Genomic DNA, 25,331 nt, shown 5'->3' with positions numbered 1-25,331 from the left:
CACTGTGGGTCACATGGAGCTCACTTCAGTGCAGCTGGTTCTCTTCCAAATTTCACTGGATTTCTTCAAGCACTGCCTCTCCCTCTGTTTCTAGAGGTAGAGTTGAAGGTTGTAGGGCCTGTTCCTCCTCTTGTGAGCCAAGTTTTCTTTTTTTTATTTTTTTTTTGGGGGGGGGGGGGGAGGAGGGGGATGCAGGCTGTTGGACACCGGTGACTGAAGAGCTGTGGAGGTGGCGCAGGAGTCCATCTGAGCAGAGCATGGCCTGGCTCACCTGCCCCTGCGATCCCACCTTCCCTTGGTGGGAGAGAAGTTCTTGAGAGCATAGGACTGACAAACTGAGCGGATTCCACACTGGTTTCTATATGTATGTATATATGCAAAATATATACATATATATAAAAATATATACATAAAAATATATATACACACAAGCATATGAATATGTAATAAGAGTGTGTATTTGTGTGTGTGTGTATATATATATATACACTTGTGTATGTATGTATAACTTCTGCAATATTTCAGCTTTGGTCAGCTTCTTTTAACCAGGTTTTCTTAATTTTAGAGATGCAATGCATTTATGCTTTAGAAATGCAGGAAAAATGCAGCTTTGAGAAAGTCCACCAAAAACCATAACCAAGGGCTTATTTAAACATTTGCTCTGTAAATGGAATTTAAATTGAAATTTTTAAAGGAACCTTGCATTTTTAGGTCAAAAAAATATGTATTTTTTTCCATCAACCAACTTTCTCGGTATTTACTGACGTTCCTCCTGAGCATGCCTCCGAGATCGCTGCCCCAGCAGCGGGTGGTGGTGAACGTACGGTGCTGGTGGCCGTTCATGCAGGGGCCGTGCCCGAAGGATGCTGGAGTTACCTCCAAGGAGGTGTGACCCTCACCTGCCTCATTGCAGCGGCTCCTGTTGTTTTTGGCCGCAGGTGGGTTGTGGCCCTGGGGTAGATTGGAGTCTCCATGGTGGAAGCCATGGAAGTGCCAACAAGGAGGCAAGTTAAAGGTGACAATTGGCTATTTTTCCCGGTTTTGCTTTGGAAATCAGTTGAGTGGCATAAAGCCCAAGTGATAGGAAAGCAAGGTGAGACTGTGGACGGTGAGCTGCCAGCTGAGACGGGCTGCTGCTTGGAGAACCTCGCCCCTCACGGCCGCGTTGGCCAACGGTGACCGCGTGCGACGAGCGCTCTCCCCGAGCGTTAACGGCTCGGGCCGAGCGAGTGATCCCGGAGGTGCTTTTGCTTTGTTTTACCAAAACCGGTGCTCGAGGAACCCGCTCATCCCTGCGCCTCGCACCGTGCTCATCCGTGCTGGCAGGGGGGGACCAGCCAAGAGCGCGGGCTCGACTCCCAGCTCCGCGCCGGCGGCCGCCCGCGGGCCGGGGCGCTGAGCGCGCGGTGCCGGCCCCGGTGCGCTTGGCTGTAAATCTTTCCTCGTGCAGTGTCCGATGTATGCCGGTCGGAGCGTGCCTTGCTGCCGGGGCCGCGCGCACGGCTGGGGAAGTGCCGTTTCCTCCGCGCCATCACCCTCTTTCTGAACTTCTCACTGTGGGTTTTTTTTTTTCCTTCTCTGTTCAGCCATGTGCCAGGTAAACAGAAGCAGATGCCAGAAATTCAAACGCGTGTTCCTACAAATTAATAGGATTACCGTGGGAACCGAGCGCAGGTAGTAAAGAGGAATCCGGCGCTCGTACACAGGGCTCGGTGTCTCCTGCCGCTGGGAAGAATAAAGAGTGTGTGAGACGAAGGAAACAATAATATTTTTACGCTTACTGTAACTCGGATTCTGTTTCGTATTGCATTAATTATTGTTTTACCATGTTGTGAGCCCAGGGAGGAAAATATTAATCATGGGTTTTGCTGAGTGCTGTTTCAGTAAGTAAATTAATTTGAGACGGGAAACTTGTTTGCGTGGATATGCTGTTCCTTCCCGCCGCCGCACTTTGCAGCAGCCCGGGCCGAGACCCCGTTCGAGGGGCTTTTCGCCCCGGCGGTTTTGGTTGCAGCATCACCATCTGCTTGCAGCTCCTGTTCCCTCGTGAGCTCCTTCTCCGGGTGATGGCAAGCTTGCAGGCTGCTTGCTCCTCTGGTTGGCTGTTTTTTGTGGGTTTTTCTTTTCTCCTGGCCAAAGCCAAGGCAGAGAAATGCCTTTTGGGGCTGGGGCAGGAGGAGTGGTGAAGGTGGCAGTGGACGCAGGGCTGCTCCAGAGTTTCAGCCTGGCCCCTGGGAGATTTTGTCCCCAGTGCTGGGAGAGTCTTTTTGTTTGAGAGCGTTTTGTCATGACAATCAGCTCGACGGTTTTCAGGCTGCAACCTTCCACTTCGATCCCTTAGCTGTCCTAGGCCCACACTGTGTGGTACCAGGCAGCACTTTCCTTTACTATTTTGTGGGCAACCAGTGCAGAAGTTTCATGTGTTTGTGGTGGCCTGGGCTGCTGAACGAATGCCATAGAGTCCTTTTGTACACGGTATTTCCCAAGTGAAGAGTCATTGCCCAAGCATATCACATTGCAAATACCTTGGGGCTGTTAATTCTGCAGTTATGTCTGTCTGTCCTGAGAGAGCATCCCTGGCTGGTTGCCCTGCTGGCTACCTGCTGCCCTGGGAGGGATTGGCAGAGATCTGGTGATGGACAGGCAGCTTCTCGCTGTGGGTCTTTGGGCAGATCCCTGCCAGAAGGATTCAGACCATATTAACTCAGTGCCTTGAGCAAGTGCTGCTTCTCTTGGGTGAGACGAGGGCAGAGTGGGTGACGTGGGTGCCCACTGCTGTCGGAGGACAGGCGGGAGCTCTGAGCGCTGCCCACGTGATTTCAGGTGCGTGCCGTGGCTGGAGTGGAGATTGCTTTGCCTCCAAGACAACTCCTGCAGCTCCATGAGTTGCTGGGAGACCTTTTGGGAGAGCTCTTAGGCTCCTTCTCAGGCAGGTTCCTGCTAGCCTCCTGCCTCTGTTGTTCTGCCCAGGGGCATGGATGATGTCTTGGTTGAAGATGCCTTTACAGGATCCTCAGGTTCTCACTGACCAAACGTGATGTGCTGAGAGGTCAGGGCCGGTGCCTATGCATGGTCCTGCCTGCACTCTCTACCCCAGACGCTTTTGGCCCTGTGCTGCTGTTGCACAAGCCTGTGTAAGAGGAATTAAACACTAGGCAGGAAAGTGTGGGATCTGTTGCTCCCATCCCCTCTCCTGATCCTTGCAGGCCAAAATCTGGCTTTGCTCTCTGGGGGTGAAGGCACCTGGCCACGTGCCTCCCCATGCACAGGACTGCACTGGGTCCACTTTTGTCTATGCACTGACATCATCTTTATTTGCCAGCTGGTGGAGCTGGGGACGTTCCAGTGACACATTTACATCTTTTTTGCAAATCAAAGCCAGCGTTTCTTTGTCAAGGAAGAGAGCCCTGAGGTAGATCTGATTAATGGCATGCAGCACGTCCTCCCGGGGGAATATTCCTTCCCTGTCTTAAAAGGAAGCAACAGAGCTGTGTTGGCTGTGTATGGATCAGAGCAGTTACATCTCAGCTACCAAAAGCAGCCCTCCCAGGTGTTTATTTCAGGAGAGGGCTGTGCGTCCTTTCTCACTTCAGAAGCCCGTGAGCCCAGACAAAAATAAATACCGTCTAACTGCTCCAGCTCGGGGTTATTTCTGGCAGCTTTGCCAACTAACTGAATTTCAGAGGGTTATAAGAGTGTGTGTGTGTGTGTGTGTGTGTGTGTGTGTGTGTGTGTAAAGCAGTAGATCTCAGTAAGATAATCAATTATATGCAAGAGGAAACCAGAACTTTTTCCATTGGTTTTATCAGATATTGTGGTCAGTCAAGGCAATTCAAAGCAACTCAGAACCCTATTACATTCATTCTTGCTATAATCGCTCCATCTCTGTTTACCATATTCAGTTAAAGTGGCTTGTTTGCTACATCCGCTCTGCTGCCAAAATAACCTCATTTACTCTTGCAACGGCTTCTGTTGCTGCTGCTGTAGTGTTCCTGCATTGCAAATATATTCTTGGCCGCAGCACTGAGGTTTGGAATATATTGTTCTTTGAATCCTGCAGGGGAGATGATTGGTTGGCATTTTCATTCACTTTCAAATAACGTTTGAATGACAGGGCTTTTTTGGAAACGTGGGCTTTGCTCTAACCTGCTGCAAGGTTGCACAGTCTCTTAGCTTGGGGCTGCTTCCTTTGGGGTTTTTGTTGTTTTTGCTGCTGTTTTTATTGCTTTTACAGATTTTGTATTCAAAAAGAAAAGAAAAAGAGAAAAGCAAGTACTGCAGCTGGCAACAGTGTGTTAGAGCTGCAGCAGTAGATTAAAAAGAAGGTATTGCTTGGATGATGTGCAACTGTTAATAAATAGCACCAGCAAGCAGCCCGTGGCTTTACTGATCTGTGCAGTTCAATTTACTTCCTCCTGCCCCTTGTTTTTGCTTTTGCCACGTGCACAAAGCTGCTGTGATGGCTCCATTTTGCATAGAGCAATGTGTTGGGGTGAAGCTGGCCAAGATGCCACTACGGGGGAAAGGCAGGAAGGATGCATCCGAGTTGGAGAGCGGCAGTGAACGGCGTTCTCCCTTGGCACAGCTCTCTGGTCCCCGTGGACCTCTTGCTGCTCTGCTTCCCGTCATCGTGCCTGACATGTGGGGAGCAGCTGGCACCGAGCGCAGGGATGCTGGTGCAGGCGGTGGGGTTTCCTGCATCCCTGCCAGTCTGCTTGTGAGTTGGGAGAGTCTTTTGCTGCAGTGAACGGCTTTAGGACATAAACGATGGCAATCACGCTCGACAAGTGGGGGAAAATCCTCAGCCAAGTCAGCCGGCCGCATCCCTGGGGGAGAGCTGGAATTCCTCTTTTTTTCCCTCGAGGCCAGCAGGGTGTTCAGGCGTGGGTTTCGTTTGGTTCGGCTCGCGTCTCCCCTTGTTGGGAAACTTTCCTCTCTCTGGAGAACCGCCTGTCCCCTCCCCTGCTTCTTCATATGCTCTTCGCCACCCTTGGATAGCGTCTAATTTGGTTTGAAAAGTCAACTAAAATGAAAATACTTGATTCCATAAAAGCAGGTTCTTTCCTTGCCCTGCTGCTGGAGCCCCAGGGTCAGGCTGTCCCCACTGTCCTGCCTCGATCCCGCTGGGAACGAGCGCGGGATTCGGGTATCACTAAGCGCTCAGCCCTCGTGCCACAACCTTTGGGCTGTTTGGGGGCACTGGAGCACGTTCTTGGGTCCATGTGGTCCTGGATAGGGCCTCCAGACCCAGGGAGGTTTTTTTCCGCGAGGTGCACATGATCATCCACTGGAAAGGCAGAGCAGAGTCTCCTTGAAGCTCGGGAAGCAGCTGTGGGAACGCGGGCACCTGAACAGTCATGATGGATTTACCAGGCTTATGATGTTCTCCTGTGTCTCAGTGCAGATAGCAATGTAGTGCCCTGAGATGAAACTTTTTGAAAACATTGTGCTCTTTAGTGGGTGGAAAAAAGCAGTGCAAAACCTCTCATTGGCATAAATCTAAAGTCAGGGGTGAATTTATCCTCCTTGTTTTCCTATAAGCATTACCTTCTGTTTTGATACTTTTTATTTATTTATTCTTTTTTTAGCCTGGCATACTGTGTAGTTCTGTTCTCAGTGATCAAAGACTTGATTTGTTTCGCTGTGAATCACGACTCTGACCCAGCGCCGGGTGAGAAATGCCTCTGAATTACAAAACTTGGAGACCTGAAACTGAAAGGGTAGGACATGATTTCATTTGCAGATGGTGTCTTCTTTCCGGGCGCACATGTGTTGGTCTTTGCCGGAGCATCTCCAAACGCTTCGCTCCTGTACTGTGGAGTGGGGTGATTTTCCTCATTTTACATGAAGCGACCTCCTCTAGAGGAGCCGGTTTTAGGTGAGATTATGGAACATCTGATCTCCTGATGCAACACTGCCCTTTCAGGCCACGAGGCCCAGCTGGGCTTAGACGAATTTCTGGGTGAAAATCTACATTTTGACTCTGGTTAAGCCTTGCTCTTCACTAGTGTTTCATGTCGTGTGTTTCAGGGAAAACGTGCCATTTCTTGCACCGTCGTTTTCCTTTCGTCATTGTTCAACTCATTTGCTTTTAATTTCATTAAAAAATGGACTACTGCAAGATGACCTGCTTCTTGGTGTGGTTCTAGTGTTTTGTGGGAGAGAGTGAATAGAAGCAATTGTTCCCCCAAATTAATGACTTCATCAATCACCATTGAGTCTCTTTTCTTTTACCTCTTGTTTAAATGGAGTCCTTTCAGCTCCTCTTCCATGAGGTTACCTCCATGTTTCAGATGTCCTCTGTTGCCCGGAGCCTTGGTGCCCATCCTTCTGCCCTTGTTTTGCCATTTCCCTTCTTTGAGAAGGGGCAAGTGCATCTCAATTCAGAATTTGAAGCAAGTTTGTGCCGACAGTTTGGATAACAGTATTATAGTAGTTTCTCTATTATTTTCTGGCCTATTATTTTTGCAGTCTATAATTTGATTATTGCTGTGCTTTCAGTAGAGGTTTTCATGTTGTGGTTGACATGAAGGTTGGTCTCATCCTTTAACGGTGAGTTAATTTAGAATCTGCTAAAGTCTAGAAGAATTTCAAGTAATTCCTTCCAGCACACTGTTTTGTGTTTGTCACCATGGAGTTTCTCCTGCTCTGATGTCACCTTCTGCTTGGTTACATGGCTCTGAAATTCCCAAGACCTCTTTGTATGTAGTTAAGCTAAATAATATTTTCATCTGCAAACTTTGTTTCCCTTTGTATCGTAATTTCCAGGTCATTAATAAAGATGCTCAGCAACAGGAGCCCTGGTTAACTACTTCTGTCAGTGTGTTGTTAAATTATTTCCATCTTGAAAAACGAGCACGGGACTTAGTCTTCTGATGCTCTTTGCACCCCCATCAGCACTAGGCCTACGTACAGAGCCACACCGATCTAAACCCTGGCTTAGTTAAACTGATGCACAACTGTATGGGTGCTCTTCGCTATGCTGAAATTGGGCTTAGATTGATTTAAGCTTAAGTCAATTCTTCACAAACTAACTGCATTAGTATGAAGTTTTAAATTCAATTACCACACCAGTTTAAGTCAGTATGAAAAAAAAATAGGCACATTTATTGGAACAGGTTAAACTTTGAATAGGGTTAAGTTCAAAGCTTTAGAGCTCTCTTTGTAGAGAGCTTTGTGAAGAAACCTTGGAAAGTATCAGCGTGTCTGAAAAGCTGATTCTCCTGTAGCCTCTTGGTCGGTGAACTCTAGCTGTGGGAGAAGTGCCATTTCCCTTTTCAGAAATGTCACGCTGTTTTGCTTCGGTATGGGACAGTCATGATCTTTCAGATGTCTCATGGGTTTGGGTTTTTTTCATCACCAATCTTTCTAGCCCTGAGATAAGGCTTGAGTTTCACTGATTTGCAGGTTTGTGTTCTGAGTCCCTCTTACGGCAGAGGTGGCACTTGCCAGCCTGGAGCTCTCCTGTGGAAGAGTTGATTTTACCAGATGATTTCATACCTGTGGCTTTTTCACAGGTTCCCTTGGACCTCGAGTAGTAAAATTGATAGGTTTCAACTTCTAGCAGCTGGACATCGTTTTTCCTTTGTCTGACGTGTTGAAGAGCTTGTCACGAATGTCTTAATCCTCATGTAAGTACCTGCAGACCGAACAAATTGGTGCTGAGTCTTCTCTTGGGGAAGTTGGATTGAAGTCATTGATGATTCGAGTAGCAGATGTGTTTTGTTTTCCCCTATTTAGCTGTTGTTTGAGATTATTCCTGAGTTGGGGATACTGCAACTATGCTCAATGCTTGCTGCTGGACCTTATCCAGAGATAACCAAGAGGCTAATTCCCACTACAAATTTTTTCTTTATACACCTGAGGTGGTCATAGCCCTCCTGTGCTGGCTGTCAAAACTGGACTTCTGAGACCCCACCAGCACATAGTGACTTGTTTCCTTTGGAATTACCTAATCCGTCACCTCTTCGGCTCATTTCATCTCTGATATTCTTCTATCTTCAGTATTCAAAAAAGCGCGTTTAGTATTGCCATTGCATTTTGGGGAAGAGGGGGAGGGAAGACCCCCTCTCTGCAAATGGACTCCATCAGTGGTTTTGTGCTGCTGTTGTCTTCGGAGGGCACCACACAGCACCGGTTCTGTCATGAGTTTCCTCCTCCTGGCGTGCATCCAGCACGCCCGGCTTCTGCCTCTCTGTCGCTTTGCGCTCAGTCCTCCCACTTCCCTGCTCCCGGTGCATCTCTTGCTGTGCTTCTCTCCTCTGCAGGCTGAAGGCACTCTTTCTAGTATTTCTCAGCATAGAGCTGAGCTCTGGAAAACTCCTTCCTCTGGAGATGATGGAATTGGTATTTTCTTGCAGCTGTGCCCTAGTAACGCAAGTGCATTACTTGGAGAGGAAAAGTTAAAAATGATGCTTCTACGCTAGGGGTGCCGTAAGCTGTAGTTTAAGCTGTTGATAAAATGCTTCCCTAAGTCTTGTCCTGACATAGCTGCTGGGAGGGCTGCCCTCCTCCTCCTCCTCCTCAGCTGACACCTTGAATGGAAAGTGTTATAGAAATGCAAAGTGATGTTCCTGCTGGTATCTTTTTTACTGCTGCAACCTTCTGTCTGGCTGGTCCTGCTGCCTCTTAGCAGTGATGGGATAGCAGAGACTCCCCAGGAGGGAGAAAGTGAGCCTAATTTCTGATCCCAACTGTAAATAATTAAATCCAGTAAGGAGAGCCTGCTGGGTAGGGGGTCTGTCGGCTTGAGACAGAGCAGGAGTTAGCGGGCAGCATGTCTTCGGCTGCTCTGAGACCTGAGAGGTGGACGGGGAGGGGATGGTGCAGAGCAAAATGCTAGTTTTATGCGGTAAATGCAGTAAATATTTCTGCACAGGCTGAAAGTAGAGCCCTGATGGGTAGCAAAGGTAAACACAATTTGCACGTAAAGCGTTTGCTTTGGGGTTGTCTGCGTCAGCACTCACAGCGTCTTTCAGTCCTGACCATGGATGCTGCATGTTGTTTCAGCTACGCTTTACAAAGACTAATATCTATATGTGTGTGTGTATTTTATATATATATATATATATATATATATATATATATATGCAACTATTTTTCAAGAAATGGAAACTATGAGCGTTCTGTTGCTTGAGATTCATTATGTTTTGTTTAAAGGAACCAAGCTTGTTTTCCTTCCGAACGAGCGCCCGAGTGTCCAGTCCCGCTTACAGAGCAGAGGAGATGATTAATTCGCCTGTTTTTGTAGTCGACGGCGAGCCAGAGGCTGGCGATACATAGCCGCCCCTGCAGCCTCCCTGGTGCTGAATTATCTCGCACAATGGAGCCTGTAATTAGGGGGAGGAGGAGGTGCAGCACATGCAGCTTTAGAGCATTGCAGGGGGACAAGCTGGGAGGAGCGCAGCGAAGGCAGGGAGCATGGCCAGGCGGTGCAGACGCAGGGGTTTTTGCCTCTCTAGGACGTTATAAATCTTTAGGACACCGATTCAAACAGGGAGAACCTTCGTGGATGTGAGGGCGTTTTCGCCGGAGCGGAGTCGGAGGCTCTCGTGCCCCGTAGCACGCAGAGGCAGAGCAGCTCCCGCTGCTCCCGGCGGATTCAGAGCACGGCGGCTTCTTCCTCTGAAGCAGTTGTGAGCAGTTTGGAAGGGAAAAGAAAGTTCAACTTTTATGTCGGTGCAGCTGAAATATGAATAAAACATAGCCATGAGAGGACCTGAAATCCTGGCATGACTTCCAGATTTGGGAGGTGGAGCATTTGGTGGAGATTGCTTTCTCAAATGCTTCTGGAGAAAGCATAAGAGAAAATAATCTTGTTTGCTGGTAAATATGTGGGGGTTTTTTTGTTTTTTTTTTTTTTGTTGTTTTTTTTTGGAGTCTGGTTTAGACACCATGAGAATCTGAGCAGATGGACCCAGTCTCGGGAACTGTGTGACTTGAAAAGATCTTGCTAGTCCTCAAAGCTGGGCTCGGAAGTTGCTATGATCACCTTGCATCTCTTGAGACGTAATGTCTCGATCCTGTTATCTGAGGTGGTCTTTATCTGGTATCAGTAAAGCCTCGGCTGAAAGGATGTTCTGCGTTGCTTCCCATGTTCTTGCCCCAGAGAAAGATGCTGGGCAAAGGGCCTTGTCCTACACTCGCCGTATGGAAGGAGATGCCTACGAGGCTGCACTTGGTGGCAGCACTGCGTACGTCGCTGCTGCTTTGCTTGCTCTTTGGTCCACTGAGTTGGATGCGCCTTTGGAAATACACTCCTAATCCTTTGGCTCAGGGGGAAAAAAAAGCGTGTGGGATCGGTACCAGGTACCGCTTGAGTGTGCCTGCAGGAAACACATCCTGGTAAGGTGGGAGGCTGTTGGGGAGCAGGGCCCTGGCATCACTTTGGTACCGCAGGTGGCATTTCCGAGTCTGCAACAGGCAGAGGATAAAATCCATTAGCGATTACCACGCAGGCAGATACTGTAATCAGGTGTATACTGCGAGCGATACTGCGTAATATTGCTCACCGCCGTTCTTTTAACAAGGCTCAATTACTACAAGAATTAATAAATATTAAGCTGAGTGGAAGGAATGTGCCGGCGCGTCGAGCACGAGCTGAACGATGGAGCCAAAGAGGAGGCATCTGCTCCGTGGACTTCTCTGCGGTTTTCCTCTTCTTGGAAAGTCCCCGTCTGGCTTTTCCAGGTGGATCCTGGCAACGGCTTTGCAGGGAGGGGTGCGGCGCGTCAGAGCGCAGGAGGGTCGCAGCGCTGCCCTCGGAGGTACCAGCTCATGTTCCCCTTCGCTCCGTTAGCGCAGCCGTGGCGAGGAGCGGGTGCACCCCTGCAATCCAGAGCCCCCCTGCTCGGGGTGTCCCGTCCCCGCCAAGCTGGCAGCGGGCTGCTTTCGGAGAATGGTGCCAGCAGGGAAGCTGGGAATAGCGGCTCCATGAGAAAAGGCAAAGACTGGAACCTCGCTCGAAAAAGCGGCTTTCCCATTCTTCCTGAGTTAATGTGGAACAGGGCAAATATCTCCCCTCTGGAAGGAACCTCCTAAGACCTTATTTGTGAATATATGAATAGCAGTTTTGTAAATATTGCGTCTGAATTTATGAATGATCTGACACCGACAGGCTGTAATTTTATTGTGTTAGATTTAGTAGGTCAGACATACATGCCATGTCAAAATGACCTAGAAAACCTTTCTAGGTCAAACTATTGCTTGAGAAGTCTCCTTTGAGGGCAAGGCCGTGAGATTTCATGCTTACTCTGACACATTTTCCTTCTGACAGTGCAACATGAGTCTTCAGGATATGGCAGAAAATTTATCATCCAGACAGAGAAAAAGAAATATGAAGAAGGTGCATTGTAATTTCTTCACGTAACTAGACCTTTTGCAGCCATCTCCGTTTTGCTGAACCGGTGTGTTGGATACCAGGCAGGCAGGATTTTAGGCTGGTGGTTGCAGTCCCAGTACTATTAGGTGCCTTGGTGGTAGCAGGAGTGCTAAACGTCTCCTTCTCTGGAGATATTCAAAGCTCACCTGGGTGCAGCCCTGTCTAACATTCTCTATGGGAGAGCCTGCTTGAGCAGGGAGGTTGGACTAGATGATCTCCAGAGGTCCCTTCCAACCTCAATCATTCTGTGATCCTGTAAATGCTGCGCAGAAACTCTTGGGTGCTTCGTGGGTCTGGCGGGAACCAAAAGCTTGCAGGCTACATTTGCAACCCTAACCCTTAATTATTAGCTGTTATTTACCAGAAATACCTTTACTTTTCTCCCCTTGGAGAGGTTTAGGGAAGACCAGTGAGGTTTCCACACGACAGTCTTCACCAGAGAGATGGCACCCGTTCAGAAAGCGGTGCACCAGCCACCTCCGCTCCGGCCCCTTTGTACCCGGTTGTTGCAGCCGTCCTTACCCGAGCACCGCTTGCGGCCTCGCGCCTGCTCTTGCAGGCTCTGCTAGCCCAGGTGGGCAGCAGAGTGGCCCACTAGTCCCAAGTGGGTGAAGGAGCTTGGACGGGCCAAGGACCTTGACCTTGACTTGCTGCAGCTCGCACTTGCTCCGTTGAGCCCGCCGCGGTCTGAACGCAAGCGGTTTTGCTGCTGTTAGAAGCCTTCACCTAAAAACAAAGCGTCGGGCTAGGGATTAGGCAGCGACTGCCCGGCGCAGGGGTGCACGGGATTCAGCGAGGGCTTCAGCGCCGCTTCTGCCGGGCGGTCGGAAGCTGCGGTGCCTCCTGAACAATTACAGCTCACAGCAGCCCAAATGAAAATGTTTGTTGAAAACAACATGTGCATAATTAAGGCTTAATGAGCCCTTGTCTGTTTGGAATCTGCAATTAGATTTATAATAGAAAATACCAGCAAATGCCAAATGGCTTTAAAAGAAGCTGAGATAAAAGATAATTTTGCTGCAAATCTATAGTAATACTGTAATTTAATGAGCGCGAAGTGGTGCAGCAAAAGACTGTAAAAGCTTTGGACAAGTTTGTATTGTGCGTGTTTATCTTTTCTGCCCAGTCCTCTATCTCTAAAGCTGTCAGTCTCGCTTTTAAGTGCGCAGAGGAAAGCAGGACTCTTCCAAAATCAGGAAGATTCCCTTTGTTTATTTTTCTTTAAGTCATTAATTAGTTGGGCAAAGCTGCTTTTTCTCTTTCTCCGAAAGACACTTTAAACTTCTTGTTAGGGTTAACAACAGCAATAATAATATCCACAGTCAATTATTTACAGGGAGGCAGGGGCTTGATAATCAGAGGTGCCTCTCTCTGATTAGCTCCGTTAATTGTAATGAGCTTTTAAACTTTTTAAGATGTGGAGAATTTCCCAGTGCTAAGATGTACTATTATAACATGGAAACTTGAGGTCAGCTTGGTGGAAATTAGCACAAACTACCTTCTGGCTGCAATGGAAAACTTTTGCAGTATTAAAAATCACCGGAGTGGTTAATAATAACTGAAGATGAACATGAAAATGTCTCTGAAAATAAAAAAATAAAATTAAAAAAAAAAATAAAAAGAGCTCGTAGTAGGAGTGCTTGGGAGGTGCATTTTTTCTTAACCTGCAAACGGAGGTTGGGGACGAGGTGGTGTCGAACTCGGATAGGACGCGTGGGCCAGGCGGTAGCGAGTCGAGGCGAGCGGGCTGCTGCGGCGGGGATGTTACAGGCGCAGCAGCCGGCAGAGCTAAAGCAGCAGGTTTTGTTTTGCAAATCCGACCCGGCGCTTACCGCGTCCTCCCGGAGGGCTCTGTTTCGCAGTGCTGCGTGCGGAGGTGACTCCCAGGTGCGACTTTGCCCTCGCGTAACGGGGAGGGGACGGGACCCCCCCCCCGGCTGCGCCGTTGAACCAAACCGTCGGCGCGGCTGCCGTCGCTGTCGCGCCGGCCCTTGCGGAGCGGCTGGCGTGGGGATGCGCCTCGCGGGTGCAAGGAGAGGACGGTCCCCGTCCCGCGGAATCCGATACGAATAACACGGGGCCAAATGAGAGCGGGGCAAAACACGGTAAATTATATTACTCTGTGAAAACTGAGCAGTCGAGACACTCCCAAGTTTCCAGGATGTCATTACAGAAATTACATTCTCATAGGGCTTGATTTTTGCCTTTATAGGAAAGCACATTTTTCCTTAGCTTTTCTTTCTTTCTTTTTCTTTTTTTTTTAAATCATGAGCACTTCAAAACTTTTAAGGTAAAATAACGAAATGGATTGCAACTTGCCAGCACGTTTTTGCAAGTCATAATGCGTACCGCTGCGAGAGTTATTTGCATACGCAGTTGAGTTGAGAACCACAGAAGGTAGGTTTTCACGGGTGCCAAATATTTGTGTGTTGAAAACTGCTAACTAAATGACTAACGGAGAACCGCTGTGATTTTTTTTTTCCTCCCTCCTGACTGCTTGCCGCCTTTGCACGACGCTCCCCCGTCTCGCAGAAGCCAATTTCAGATTGACTCTTCTCTTCTCCCTTTACGCTCTGCAAGCAAAGAGGAGAAATCTTGAATTTGGGGCGGCGGAGATGTGATTTGGTGGTTGTTAATAGGGCAGAGCTGTCAAATAATGGAAGCGTTTAGCAAAAGGTACCTGCCCGTGCTTGCAGATAGCACACGTGCTCTGAGCCATCCTTGAAGATGCTCTTCAGGTGGCCAGAAAGTAGCATTGCCTCTTGCAGAAGGACCAGTAGTGGCTGTAGAGGGAATGAGCTTAAGTTATTTTATTTTATCTTTTTTTCCTTCTCCTCTTAAACGGCATTTTAGTAGCGGTCATGGTTTTGTGAATTTTTAGTTTGGTAGGAGGTGTTTGGGGGCTGGGGCCTTATCCTGTATAGGTGGCAACGAGACATCAGACTCGGAAGCTTGGTGCCTGCTCTTAATAGCGCGTTTATCCGAGCGTCGTGCTCCCCCCTCGCTTGGGAGGGCGGACGGAGGACCGGTGGCGTTGCTGCCGCCCGGTCTGCGCTGCCTTCGCTGCCGCTCGGAGCCGCGCGCGAAGGGGTTAAGCGGAATTTCGGTCTCTTGCAATATTTTCATGCTTATACGGTCTGTTTCTCATTTCCATGACAAAGCTGGTAGGAAGAGCAGAATAAGGTACAGAATTTGCAGAGCAATTTTAAGACTGTAATGAGCACAGAAAATAGTAGGGGGAGAAGAATTGTAATTAGAATATGAAATGGGGGGAAAAAAATTAATCTATTTCTATGTCAGTCTTAAGACTAAATCTTGCTGCTCCCTGTAGCTTTCAGTGGACGAGGGGTTTTTGTGTGTGCGTGTGAAGAACTTCAGCTCTCTCGCAGCTCCTGAAAGGTCCAAGTAAATGAGTTTGAAGCCCTCTTTCCCCCACCCCAGTAATATAATAATAATAATAGCGGGCAGCATTCACAGAAAAACAGCCCGTGCCGTAGATAAACGAGTGCCGCGTGCTGGCAGCTCTCGCCGCGGGCGCAGCGGGGGGAAGGAAGGGGGGTGCCGGCGACGCACCCGCTGCGGGAGCCCCTTCCCCAAGGCCGCGCCGGCCGCCTCGAGCAGCGATTCCCAGATCGCCCCGGCTTTGGGCGCCTCTGCCGCGTGCCCGCGTCTCGCCAGCGCGAGCGCGCCCGGGATGCTTCGGCTCGGGTGGCCTGAGTCGAAGTCCTGTGAGAAGCAGGGTTGGCCCCGTCAGGTCGCGCAGCGCCGTGTCTAGCTCGGGGTTGGCCATCTCCAAGGCTGGAGACCACCCCCCCCCCCAAGCTCTCTGGTCTAATATTTGACCACCTGCATGGTGAAAAAGGTTTTCCTAATGCCCAGTTAGAATATATCCATCCGCACAGCTCCCGGCCATCTGCAGTTCGGCGTCATCCTGAAGTCGAGGCTTTGGATTTACCATTCCCTTCTAATTTGTCCAGTTGCAATTTTGAATCTTTTTTATGCCACAGCATCCCGCAGCAATAAGTTTTGCCGTTCAGTTGGATGCCACCTGAAAAGCCTCTTTGTTTGGCATTTAATTCCACTATTAATGATTTCAGCATCTTCCCTCAGGTTCCTCAGAAGAGGACCTTCCCTTTGGGGCTAGGACAACTTGGGTTGGGTTTTGAAGTGTCACATCTCTGCCTGCTGCTTCTGGTCAGGGTTACGGCCCCGGCCCGATGGCCCCCCGAGGGACTCGGACGTAGGCGGCTGCCGTTTTGCGAATCACCCCGCAATTATAAAAGCAAGCGAGAACCGCACGGACGAAGCTGGCGCCTTCCATTTACCACCCCAGCTCCTCTAGGAGCAAAGGCCACCGGACCTGCAGGTTATGCCCAGCGCCTGCTAAGTCACCAGGCTGGCGTCCAAATTGCTTTTGAGCAGGCGAATGCCACGCGGTCCTGCCGCTTCCTCCTGATGTCGGCGGCTTGTTTTACAGTTTTTCCCCCTGGCCCGGTCAGTGCGAGATAGCTGCCCAGATGGGTCTCTCCGAGGGAGATGCCCGGCTTTGGGAAGCACTGGAAAACCCTTTGGTGTAAAAGCCTTTGCAAATCGTTCCTGTCTTTCTCGCGCGGTTTTAGTTGCTTGACAGCTTCCGTGGTAGCTGGGTCAGCCCTCAGCATGGCCAGCTGGGCAGTGCGTTTGCAAAAAAAAAAAAAAAAATACCTGCTATTAGTTTCTATCCTATTTATAATTTTTCGTCAGAATCTTTTTCATTTGCTTTATTATGATATAATATGTGATTTTCTCTATAGTCCCCATAGTTTCGTTTCTGATGCGTTTTGGAGGTGGTGATGGGCAGAACTATCTCCCCATTGAAATACTGTAGATCTGTTCAGGGCTGCTTGCAGGAGCGATCTGGCTGGGTGACTGAGCTACAGCATCAAAACCTGCCGCCTCGAGATGCGGGAGCTTTTAAACGTCAGCCGCCTGCGCAGCTGCTGGAGACGAAGCTTTGGCGCTGCAGGCTGGACCGTTGGAAACGGCCCGTACATCCTTGCGGTGCAAAGCCGCCGGGCTTTGGGGTGTCCGCTCGGGCCCACGGTGGTGTCGTTGGGATGGTTCCTAGAGGAGCCCCAAACTGGGACCTCAGGGCCCTAGTTTTGCCCGTTGCAAATGGCCTGACTCACCAGGAGCCTAGGGTCGATGCGGCAGCGTAGCCCTGCGAGGCGGCCGGGCTCCTCGTGTCGCGGCGCAGGTGCGTGGTCCCCGGGGACAGCAGCGACGTTTGGATGTGGCTGTCGCAGCCAACCCTCTCTATAAGGCCACGCGCAACCACGTGCACGATACACAGCAGCGGATGGCTGCACTGCGTTGCCCAGATGGATTCTGGTCTCCCACCGGTCTGGCAGTAGGGAAAACACGTGTAGGTTTTTGCTTGGTATGTTTTGAGCTGAGTGGCTCTAGCTCCAGCAGCAGATCCCCACCGGTGCAGGCTGAGCCACTTGGCATTCACTGGAGTTTCTTCTCCAGAGCTGACCCAGGCTACAAACAACACGTAGCTAGGTGCAAGCTGCCCTAAACTGCCGGGAGCTCTCTCACCTGCGTGGAAATCAGAGAAACCTTTTCTACTCTATTTTCACTCTTGGAGTGGATGGTTCTTATTATGCCTTTTGCATACTGCAAGCATGGCCTGCCCTGGGCATTTTGGTGCAAGTGGAAGTAGTTTCATATTCCAGGACAGGGCTTCAGAGGTAGCAGGAGGCTGCTGCAGTCCATGGCAGTGTGAGGTGATGTTTGGGGTCATCCTGCACATCCTGGCTAAACGCTGCAGAATTTGAGGGAGATGGCAAGCATCTCTGTCGCATGAATTTTCTTCTTTGTAGTAAGTCTTGATGCCTATTGTCAACAACAGACAGTTAAAATATAACTTCTGGTGTCTGAATTAGCCATCTTGGAGCAAAATAGGCCCTTTGCTTCACAGAGCTATTTTGTTCTGTCTTTCCATAGGCTCAGGCACTGGTCAGTCACATTTTGAAGATTTTTTGTTACAACCAAAGTGGCTAGAGATTTCCCACTGCTTTAAATTCAGGTTGAGGCCATGGACAGTTTTTTGGGTGGTTGCCTGTGCCTCAGTGGGCCCCCTCATTTGCTGCTGCTCATGAGTCAATGTCATGGCCACACGGGACACGACTGTGATCCCGATGCAGATGACAGCTGGATCTTGCTATAATACTTGGATATTGCTCACCACCCTGAGAGGACAAACCACATCTTCGTGCAATGTGCCAAGCAAAAGTGCACATTGCATCCAACGCCAGAGCAGGGCTTACCTGGGCCACCAGCATGCACAGATGACTGTCCCTGGGGGACACCTCCTCAGCAGCAGCTGCTAGCTCTGCTGCTGGTCTCATCCTGCAAAACCCATCAGGCGTGCACTGTGAAGCAGAGGAGGTTCCAACCTCTAAGCAGAATTTTCTTTAAGTGTTGAAGGCTCAGGTCTTGTCTAGCACTTCTGCTTGAGTGTCACCACTCAGATTTCCAGGTATGGATGCTGGGGTGTGGAGCCAAGATACATAGCAGCATTTTACTTTCTTGTGAGCACCAAACCTTGCCAAATGTGAGATCCACTCCTTGCGCAGAGCGTGGGTCCTGCTGTCACGTGTCTGAGCGTTTCCACCAGATTGTGACACCTCTCCTGCATTTTCTCTGTTTGGAAGGCAGAGGGACAGCAGGATATCGAGGCTGTAGAGTTGATGGGAGTCGTAGTGCCTGGGAAATGCAGCAGCTTCAGCTAGGCCCGTATTAGTGGGAGCCAGCTACACTGGTGGTTGGTTGACCGATACAGAGGGAAATTCAGTTTAAGGTGAATAGCACCTAGCTGGCTTTTGGGAGAGCTGCTTGCCCTGGGAAGCCCTTAGGGCTGCTGGTGCTCGCTGCCTCCCATCTGGTGCATCTGGTGCCCCACCATCAGATTTAAAGAAATCCTTCGTTTGCACGAGGATGGCTCTTTAGTCCTGCCGTGGTTGCCATTAGTGTTAGTTAATGAAAGTGACAATACCCTCTGTAATTTTGCTGCTTTTAATTGGTTTGTTCTCATCTCCCCGAGGATGGTTTGGCAATTAGAAAGTGTCTCTGCACTGTGACGCTGAGCGGAGCTGTGCTGCTCCCATTTGGCTTTACTAACTCCACTGACTTTAGTGGCTAATCCTGTGGCACTCGGTGAAATGAAAGTGTAATTAATAGTCTACAGCGCAAATGAAAATCTTCACCTGGTTTTGTTTAGATTCCTCTTTTATTGCTCGTATGTGGAGCATTTCTGTTAAGGCATAACTGGTAGCAGTTTCATTTGAGAGCCAGAGAAACAAGGGGTGAACAATCTCCAATTCATCATCTGGCTTGTAAGGGCAAGAGGGTAGTCTCTTCCCCCTTGTTAACTCTACACTGTCATTTACAGCTAGTACCTTCATCCTTGTCTCAGGAGTGTTTTATGGCATATCCCATTTTATTGCCATAATTAATTTGTGAACTTAGCCTCAAGAACTGTCTCAGCTATACTTTGAGCTGGAGACAATTCTGGAGGGCTTTTTTTTTTTTTTTTTTTTTTTTTTTTTTCTTTCATCTGGAGCTTGAGCAAGCGAAAAGCTCCTGGTCTAGCTAATTAATAGGAAGAGTTTTGTAGCTCTCCACAGGGGTTTTGTAGTCTAATAACTGGATTAGCGGTTCAGAAGTGGATGAAGGGGGCAGGCGTGTTGTGCAGGAGCTGCAGAGGCACCGGTTAACTGTGTGTTTACTGTGCCGTTCTCGGGCTGCCTTTTGATCCCTGGTAGCTGCGAAGCCGGTCTGCGGGAGCAAAATTCTGGGAGGGCAGGAGAGCAAGAAGTGAGAAAAAATGCACCTTCTTGAAGCCGGAGTTTCCAAACAACAGAAAAACAGGCTGTAGGCAGGGAACCTGGCTTCCTGCTGCATCCCCTGGCGCAGAAATGCGTTAGAGCTTCCCAGGCGGGAAACCCAAAGCTGTTTCTCTGTGATTTGCAGGCATCTTCTCTTTTTTCACTGCCCAATGAATGAAACTTCTGCCTGATGGCTTTCCTCTGCGTGACATGGACACCCTGGTGTGCAGGTTGGCTCTCTCCTAGCCCCTGCCCAAGAGCTCCTCCTCTCCCAGGCTCTCCCATCCACAGAAGGACTTGCAGGACTGCTTCTCTCTAGGGCCAGCACAGCTCTTTCAACCCAGCTCACTGGGAAGGATTGCACCTTAGGTGTCAGGGCTGGAAACTCTGCTCTGGAGACCCCTTTATGTACAGTCTAGAAAAGACCTTCTGGATTGTAACTGTAGGTTTGCTGCCATTTGGTGGTTAAAGAATATGTAGATGCCTGGAAGAGGATCGAGTGTGACCTGCCCATCTTGGAAACGCAAGTCAGTGGGAACAGGCTTTGTAAAGTCGATTGGTTTAGTGAGAATTTTAGCAAAAACTTGACTTGGATTATGTTGTTGCTGGGATAGATGTGTGGTTTTGCACAATTCTGGTTTATTTGTTAGCTCTTAGAATGACTCATTCGTTATTTTGCTGAAAAATTAACATAATTCTGCTTGAGTTAATGTGTCCTCTTGCAGCAACAGTGATATATGCTCATACATGCTCAAAAGCACGGCTTGCAGCTCAAGATTAAGGTAGCCTGAATTTCCTTTATTCTTTAAGAAGGGGTTTTATTCCTCACCTTTTCACCAAACAAAGCAGTTCTACTTTGGGTTTGTGTTTTGTGATCTGGTAAAGGCCACTTCTCAGAGGAGCTGGCTACCAGGTATCCAAAAGGCAGCAGAGCTGGAAAGTAAGTTCTCTGTAGTAAGTTTTCAGTTCTCTTTGGCTTGTTTGGATGGTTCCTTACTGAGTCTGTACATGATTGAGCCTGTAATAACTTGTTACTGCCCTGCAAACATTAGATACCACTAGTAGATAAGCACAGTTTTAAAGAACAAGCTCAAGATTTTATTCTGGGAGTCTTGGTTCTTTACATGAAGAGTCAGGAAAGTATTTGGGATCCACAGAACCCTGGAGTGCAGATGTTGTTTCACTAACCGCAACTTTCTTTTGTCTTTTTAGTTTGATGGGGAGAACATGTATATGGGAATGAATGAGAATACGCAGGAGTTTCTATCAGCGAATCAGGTAAGTACCGCTTTGCTTTGGTGGGACATGCGAACGCAGTGGGTGAGACTCCCTGAGACACCTGGGCTACGTCAAAGCACAAATGCTGGAAGGTTTTGGTGAATCTGTGCTCCTGGGACAAGCGGAACCTTGGGAAGGGTCCATGGAGGAGGTCAACCACGTCCTCTCGTGCCAAAGAACAGTTGGGTGCTTTTGGTAGTGGGAGACGGATGCGCATGCGTGCTGGTACAGCTGCCTATCACCAGGACCCAGCTTAGCCACAACTCTCTAATGAGGCTTAACAGTGTCACCTCAGTGTCTTTGACCATAAATGAAGAAGTAGCAATTGGTGTTTCTAGAAATGTCAAGGAGGTTTCCAAGTATTGTGTGGAGCTCAGGTCCCTCTTCTCTCCTTTCCTCACGTACAGTATTTCCTGTAGCTAAATAGGTTAATGTTTAGCTGGCTCTGGAAGAAATAAGAATCAAAGCTTTCCTGTTTTGGAGCTACAGACCCACACGTGGAGGACCAGAATAGCAGTGATCACATCTTGCAGGTGCCCAAGCCTTCAAGACTTTGTCTGGGCTTGGATACACACGAAACACAGTTAAAATTAAGCACTTGCTTAGGTCCCGTTGGCAGGCTAGGGCTTCAGCACGTGCTTACCTGTCTTCATGTCTGGGAGAGGAGAGATGGTCCCATGTGCAGTCCTCTGAGATGTTCTGTCATGATGAGAGCGTGCAGGGGCTTTAGTGCCTCTGTCGGAGGTGCCTGATGCCGCACTCGTGGGGGCAGCATCGTGTCATGACCTGCTGTCTCATAAGCAAAAATGCAATCATAAATATTTTTAAGCCTCCCATTTTTGAGCTCGGTTGGGCCATTTCGTTGTGTATCGACCGCAGCCACGTGCACTACGGGCCGTACCGGGTTCTGTTGCAATACAAACTTCGAAAGCGAACCGGGTGAAGGTTTCTCTTCCATGCAAAGTGCACCTGGCTTCCTGCTGCCCCAGGAGCTGATGTCTGTTGTCTGGGGTGAGATTACAGCATGTTCCTTCTATTGGGGTTTGGCAGTTAGCATGGCATCACTACAAAGGCTAGTGAATCATCCATTTTCTATCTAAATAGGTATGGAGGGCGATTTGAAAAAAGAAAAAAGAAAAAGAAAAGAAAATAAGATGAAAAACCGTCGTTTGCTTTCTTAGACGTGGAGTGCAAGAACATGTTGGCTCTTTGCTCAAGAGTGAGGTTTTGCCATTGGTTTTCTGAGATGGCACTTGCAGGTCCAGCTGGAAAAGCAAAGGGGTCAGTCTCATGTGAGAGCGCTGACCTAGGGTGCTGCTCATATTTAGGGCTAGGCATTGCCACAGGTTACGTAAGGAAGTGAAAAGAGGAGCGGGCTGACCCCAAGGTGCACCCGGCTGGGCCTCGGCCCCGTCTTTCCCCGTTATTCCCTAAAGCCGCTCTTCCCTCTTAGCCTGCAAAGCAAGCGGGGCAGAGGCAGGGAAAGGTTTTATTCCCTTGTTCTGTGGGACTGTGGGCGCCCTGCGGCTGGTGGGGTGGGATGGGGCCGGCCAGCCCCTGCTCAAATAGGTGCCCCCTCTCCTTCAGCTTTTTCAGGAATTGTGAAATCATTGCTGCAAAACGGTCCCAGCCTGGGAAACACCGAGCGCTTACCTTGCCTCGGCGCAAAACGAACTGTTTGCTGCTTATCGGTGGTGAGATGAAAAGGTGCCAGTGTCTGCGTGCTAGGCTGGAGGCCCCGGGGCGCTGAGGTTGCGGGTGCTCGCAGGCTTAGAGCATCAGCTTCAGAGCGGACGAGCAAAGCGGTGGATGCTGGCGGGGCTGGCTGTCGTAGATACTCTGCGTTTAAAAACTCCCACGGGACGTTCGCTCCGTACGCCCATCGGGAAGGTCCAGGGGTGCCGACGCAGGAGCTGGCGGCAGTCGCCGGCCGCGCTGAGCGTGGGGCCGTCCTGGGAACCGATCCGCAGCCAAAAGGCACCGCTCGTGTCTCCCGAGTCCAAAGGGGTCGAGTTCACCTCGCAGCCCGTGCAGCGTCTCCCTTCCCCTCCGTGCAGGCAGCTGGAGAGGAATCGGGATAGGAGCTGCTGCTGGGAGGTGACGGATGGATTTCTTTGCCAAGATTAAGCAGGGGGGAGACTCCTCATAAGAAGAGAGAGACTATCGCGAGCCCGAGGATTAACGCGCTGCTTGAACCTGGGAGTAGGATAAACCGTCCCAGCTGGATCCTTGTAACCTGGGGTACAGAAGAGGGATTTCCACTTACGCTTTTATTTAACTACTTGAGTTTATTCTGTATTTGGAAAGGGTTTCTCTGACCCGCTCGCGGCTCGCTCGCTCTTGCCGGGGCCGTGCCTGCAGGGGCGCTGGCGGGTGCGGAGCGCTTCGGCGCGCTGGTCACGGCTGTATCGCTAACGGCGCAGGTCGTGTATTTGAGCGGGCGTTGCAGATGTGCCGTTTACTGTTCGCTGAGCCTTTTGTAACCTCCGCGAGCGCGTTAGACGGCAGGAGCGCCGCTTTGCGAGCCCGCTGGAGAGGCTGCTAAATCGTCGGCCGTGCAGCGCGCGTGGGAGATCGCTCAGCCCTCGAGGTGCTGGGGGACAAGGGCGAGTCGTACGCACTAATTACAGAAGCCATCACGCTGTAATAGAGGGGCCTTGTGGTTTTTCTTCCATTTTTGACCCAAACCGTGCGCCTTGCACCGTTAGGCTCCAGAACGGCTCCCTTTGGCGGCGGCGGCGCGTTTCCAGGGCTGAACGCTTGCTTTGAGCCCAGCTTGGGCGCAGAAGCCGGGAAATCCAGCGTTAATGGGGGGAAAATCTTAGCATGCGCGTTGCCTGTTTTTAGGTCAAGTTGGTTTTATTTAACCCCAATCTGTGCTACATGGTGAGCTCGGCCTGTATCAGCAACGTCAAAGAGCAAGAAAGCCGGGTGCCGCCGAGCAGCCTGTGCACGCGATGGTTAGCAGGGCCTCGTTTCAGCCGGAAGTTTTCAGGGGTCCACGCTAGGAGAAGGCTGAAAGTCTTTGTCCTAGGAACTTGCCTTCTGTTTCTCTCCTGCCTCCAATTTGGAAGTGCAACTTCTATTTCTTTGCATTTTTTTTTCCTTCAAAATACCTAGAAGGAATTAGGCATGAAACCGCGCACTTGAACACCTGTGCTCCCGTGCTGGTTTAAACCTGGGGGTTGAAGTGGCCACTGCCTGTAGCTCTTTCCGCTTTCTGTCCAGAGATCCGGCAGCCGGTCCAGCCCGCGAGGCATCCTGCCCCATCGCAAAGATCAGATTATTCTCGTTTTACAGCTGGAGCCACGGAGCCGGCGCAGTTGGGGCAGCCCTGGCGATGAGCCACCCTCGGGAAGCGTCGCGAAGCGCCAGCCCCCCGACACCAGCCTTATCTCAGCCCCTTGCACGATCCTTATCCTAAGGAGCTTCTGCAGGATCTCATGGCAAGAGCGCGGTAAAGCTAGGAGCAGCTCCCGCGTCCCTTTCCCTTCGCCATCCCTTGCACTGCAGAGCTGCTGGCTTATATAAACAACAGCCCCCAGTGTTTTAAGGCCAGCTGATCTGCTCTCTCCCCTAATCTTCCTTTAAGCGATTGCTTATGGGCTGTATACTGCATTGCACGTTTTTCATCCCGAAAATTGTCTTAGCTGAGAACTAAATGCAGAAATGTAGGAGCCGAAAACATAATGAAAACGCTGACAGATCCCGTAGCCGCGCCGGCACGCCCTGCCTCGTGGAAACGGCTCCCCTTGTTCCGCCAAACGGGAGGGACGTCTGACCCCAGAAACGAGTCAAACGCGATGCGTAATTCAACCCCCAGCAGGGGCCGGGGAGGAAATGCAGGTTGACATCTGATCAAACCATCGCGGCCACCTGACCCCCAAGATGAGTGAGGGATCTGTTGTGTCTCATGCAGTCGGCAGCGTGTCATTCCTCACTCTCGTCATCTTTCTACATTTCTTTTCTTTTTCTTCTATTTTTGGAACAAAGAGAAGGACTTGAGTAGTGCAAAATCCCAAGGAGCGTACAGCAGTGCGAGGTACTCTGAAAAAATGAGGGGAAAAAGGCAACCATACCACTGAAAGCAATAAAGCAGTCTGCAAGTAAATAAGCAAAGATGTTTATTAAGATCCTTGTGATGGGGAGACTAACGCCGGTAAAGGCAAAGGCTGGGAAATTCCAAGTGTAATTGGATGGGAATTGGGGAGGCTTGGCTGACGTTAAGACTTTTGCACTGGCAGGAAGAGTCCACAGGTGCTTTATAAATATTAATTAACTCTGCCTCAAAATACTCTGTAAGAAAGTATCATTATCCCCTGTTACAGGCAAATAAACACAGGAAATATGTTGCTCAAGAGCAGGAGGCAGCGGGATACTGGAGCAGGAAGCAGGCTCAGCTGGGACCCTCGGCTCCCTCCGGCCGGTGCCGGGCCCCTTCCTCACGGGGCGTCCGCTGGCGCGGGGACCTTCGCCCCGACCTCAGGCTTTGGGGACGGTTGCAGCCCCACTCGCTGGGAGCAGGGCCGGGGCTGCGTCTGTCTGCACCCAGCTCCTGGGGGGCAAGGGGCTCCTGCGAGGGTGGCAGCAGTGACGTTACCGCGAGCCTTGGGTGGCCGAGAAGCGTTCGCTGGCTTTCTCCCATCTGCGTCATGCTCCTCCGGCTGCGAACTGGGCAGTGGATGCTGAGGACGTGCAAAGGAGGAAAGATCTGATGACCTGGTCCAAGGTGGTTTTGCTCCCACCCTCCACCTGATCCGAGCAGCTTTCTCTTCCTGGCTTGTCCCACCTGAGCACCATGC

At 50.0% G+C, this 25,331-nt stretch overlaps 1 protein-coding gene across 2 annotated transcripts in view; it reads left to right on the top strand.

The window, feature by feature from the left end:
- The window catches only part of TOX2 (TOX high mobility group box family member 2), a 150,918-nt gene that overhangs the window by 34,798 nt on the left and 90,789 nt on the right, over positions 1 to 25,331 (top strand). For both annotated transcript variants that reach the window (XM_062589218.1, XM_062589219.1), the window contains exon 2: positions 20,464 to 20,529. In XM_062589218.1, the coding sequence (XP_062445202.1) occupies positions 20,464 to 20,529 (66 nt within the window). The remainder of the gene's footprint in view (positions 1 to 20,463; positions 20,530 to 25,331) is intronic.

The sequence above is a fragment of the Rhea pennata genome, chromosome 16, assembly GCF_028389875.1.
Source record: "Rhea pennata isolate bPtePen1 chromosome 16, bPtePen1.pri, whole genome shotgun sequence".
Lineage (NCBI taxonomy): Eukaryota > Metazoa > Chordata > Aves > Rheiformes > Rheidae > Rhea > Rhea pennata.
This window is presented reverse-complemented; position numbering and strand designations above follow the sequence as displayed.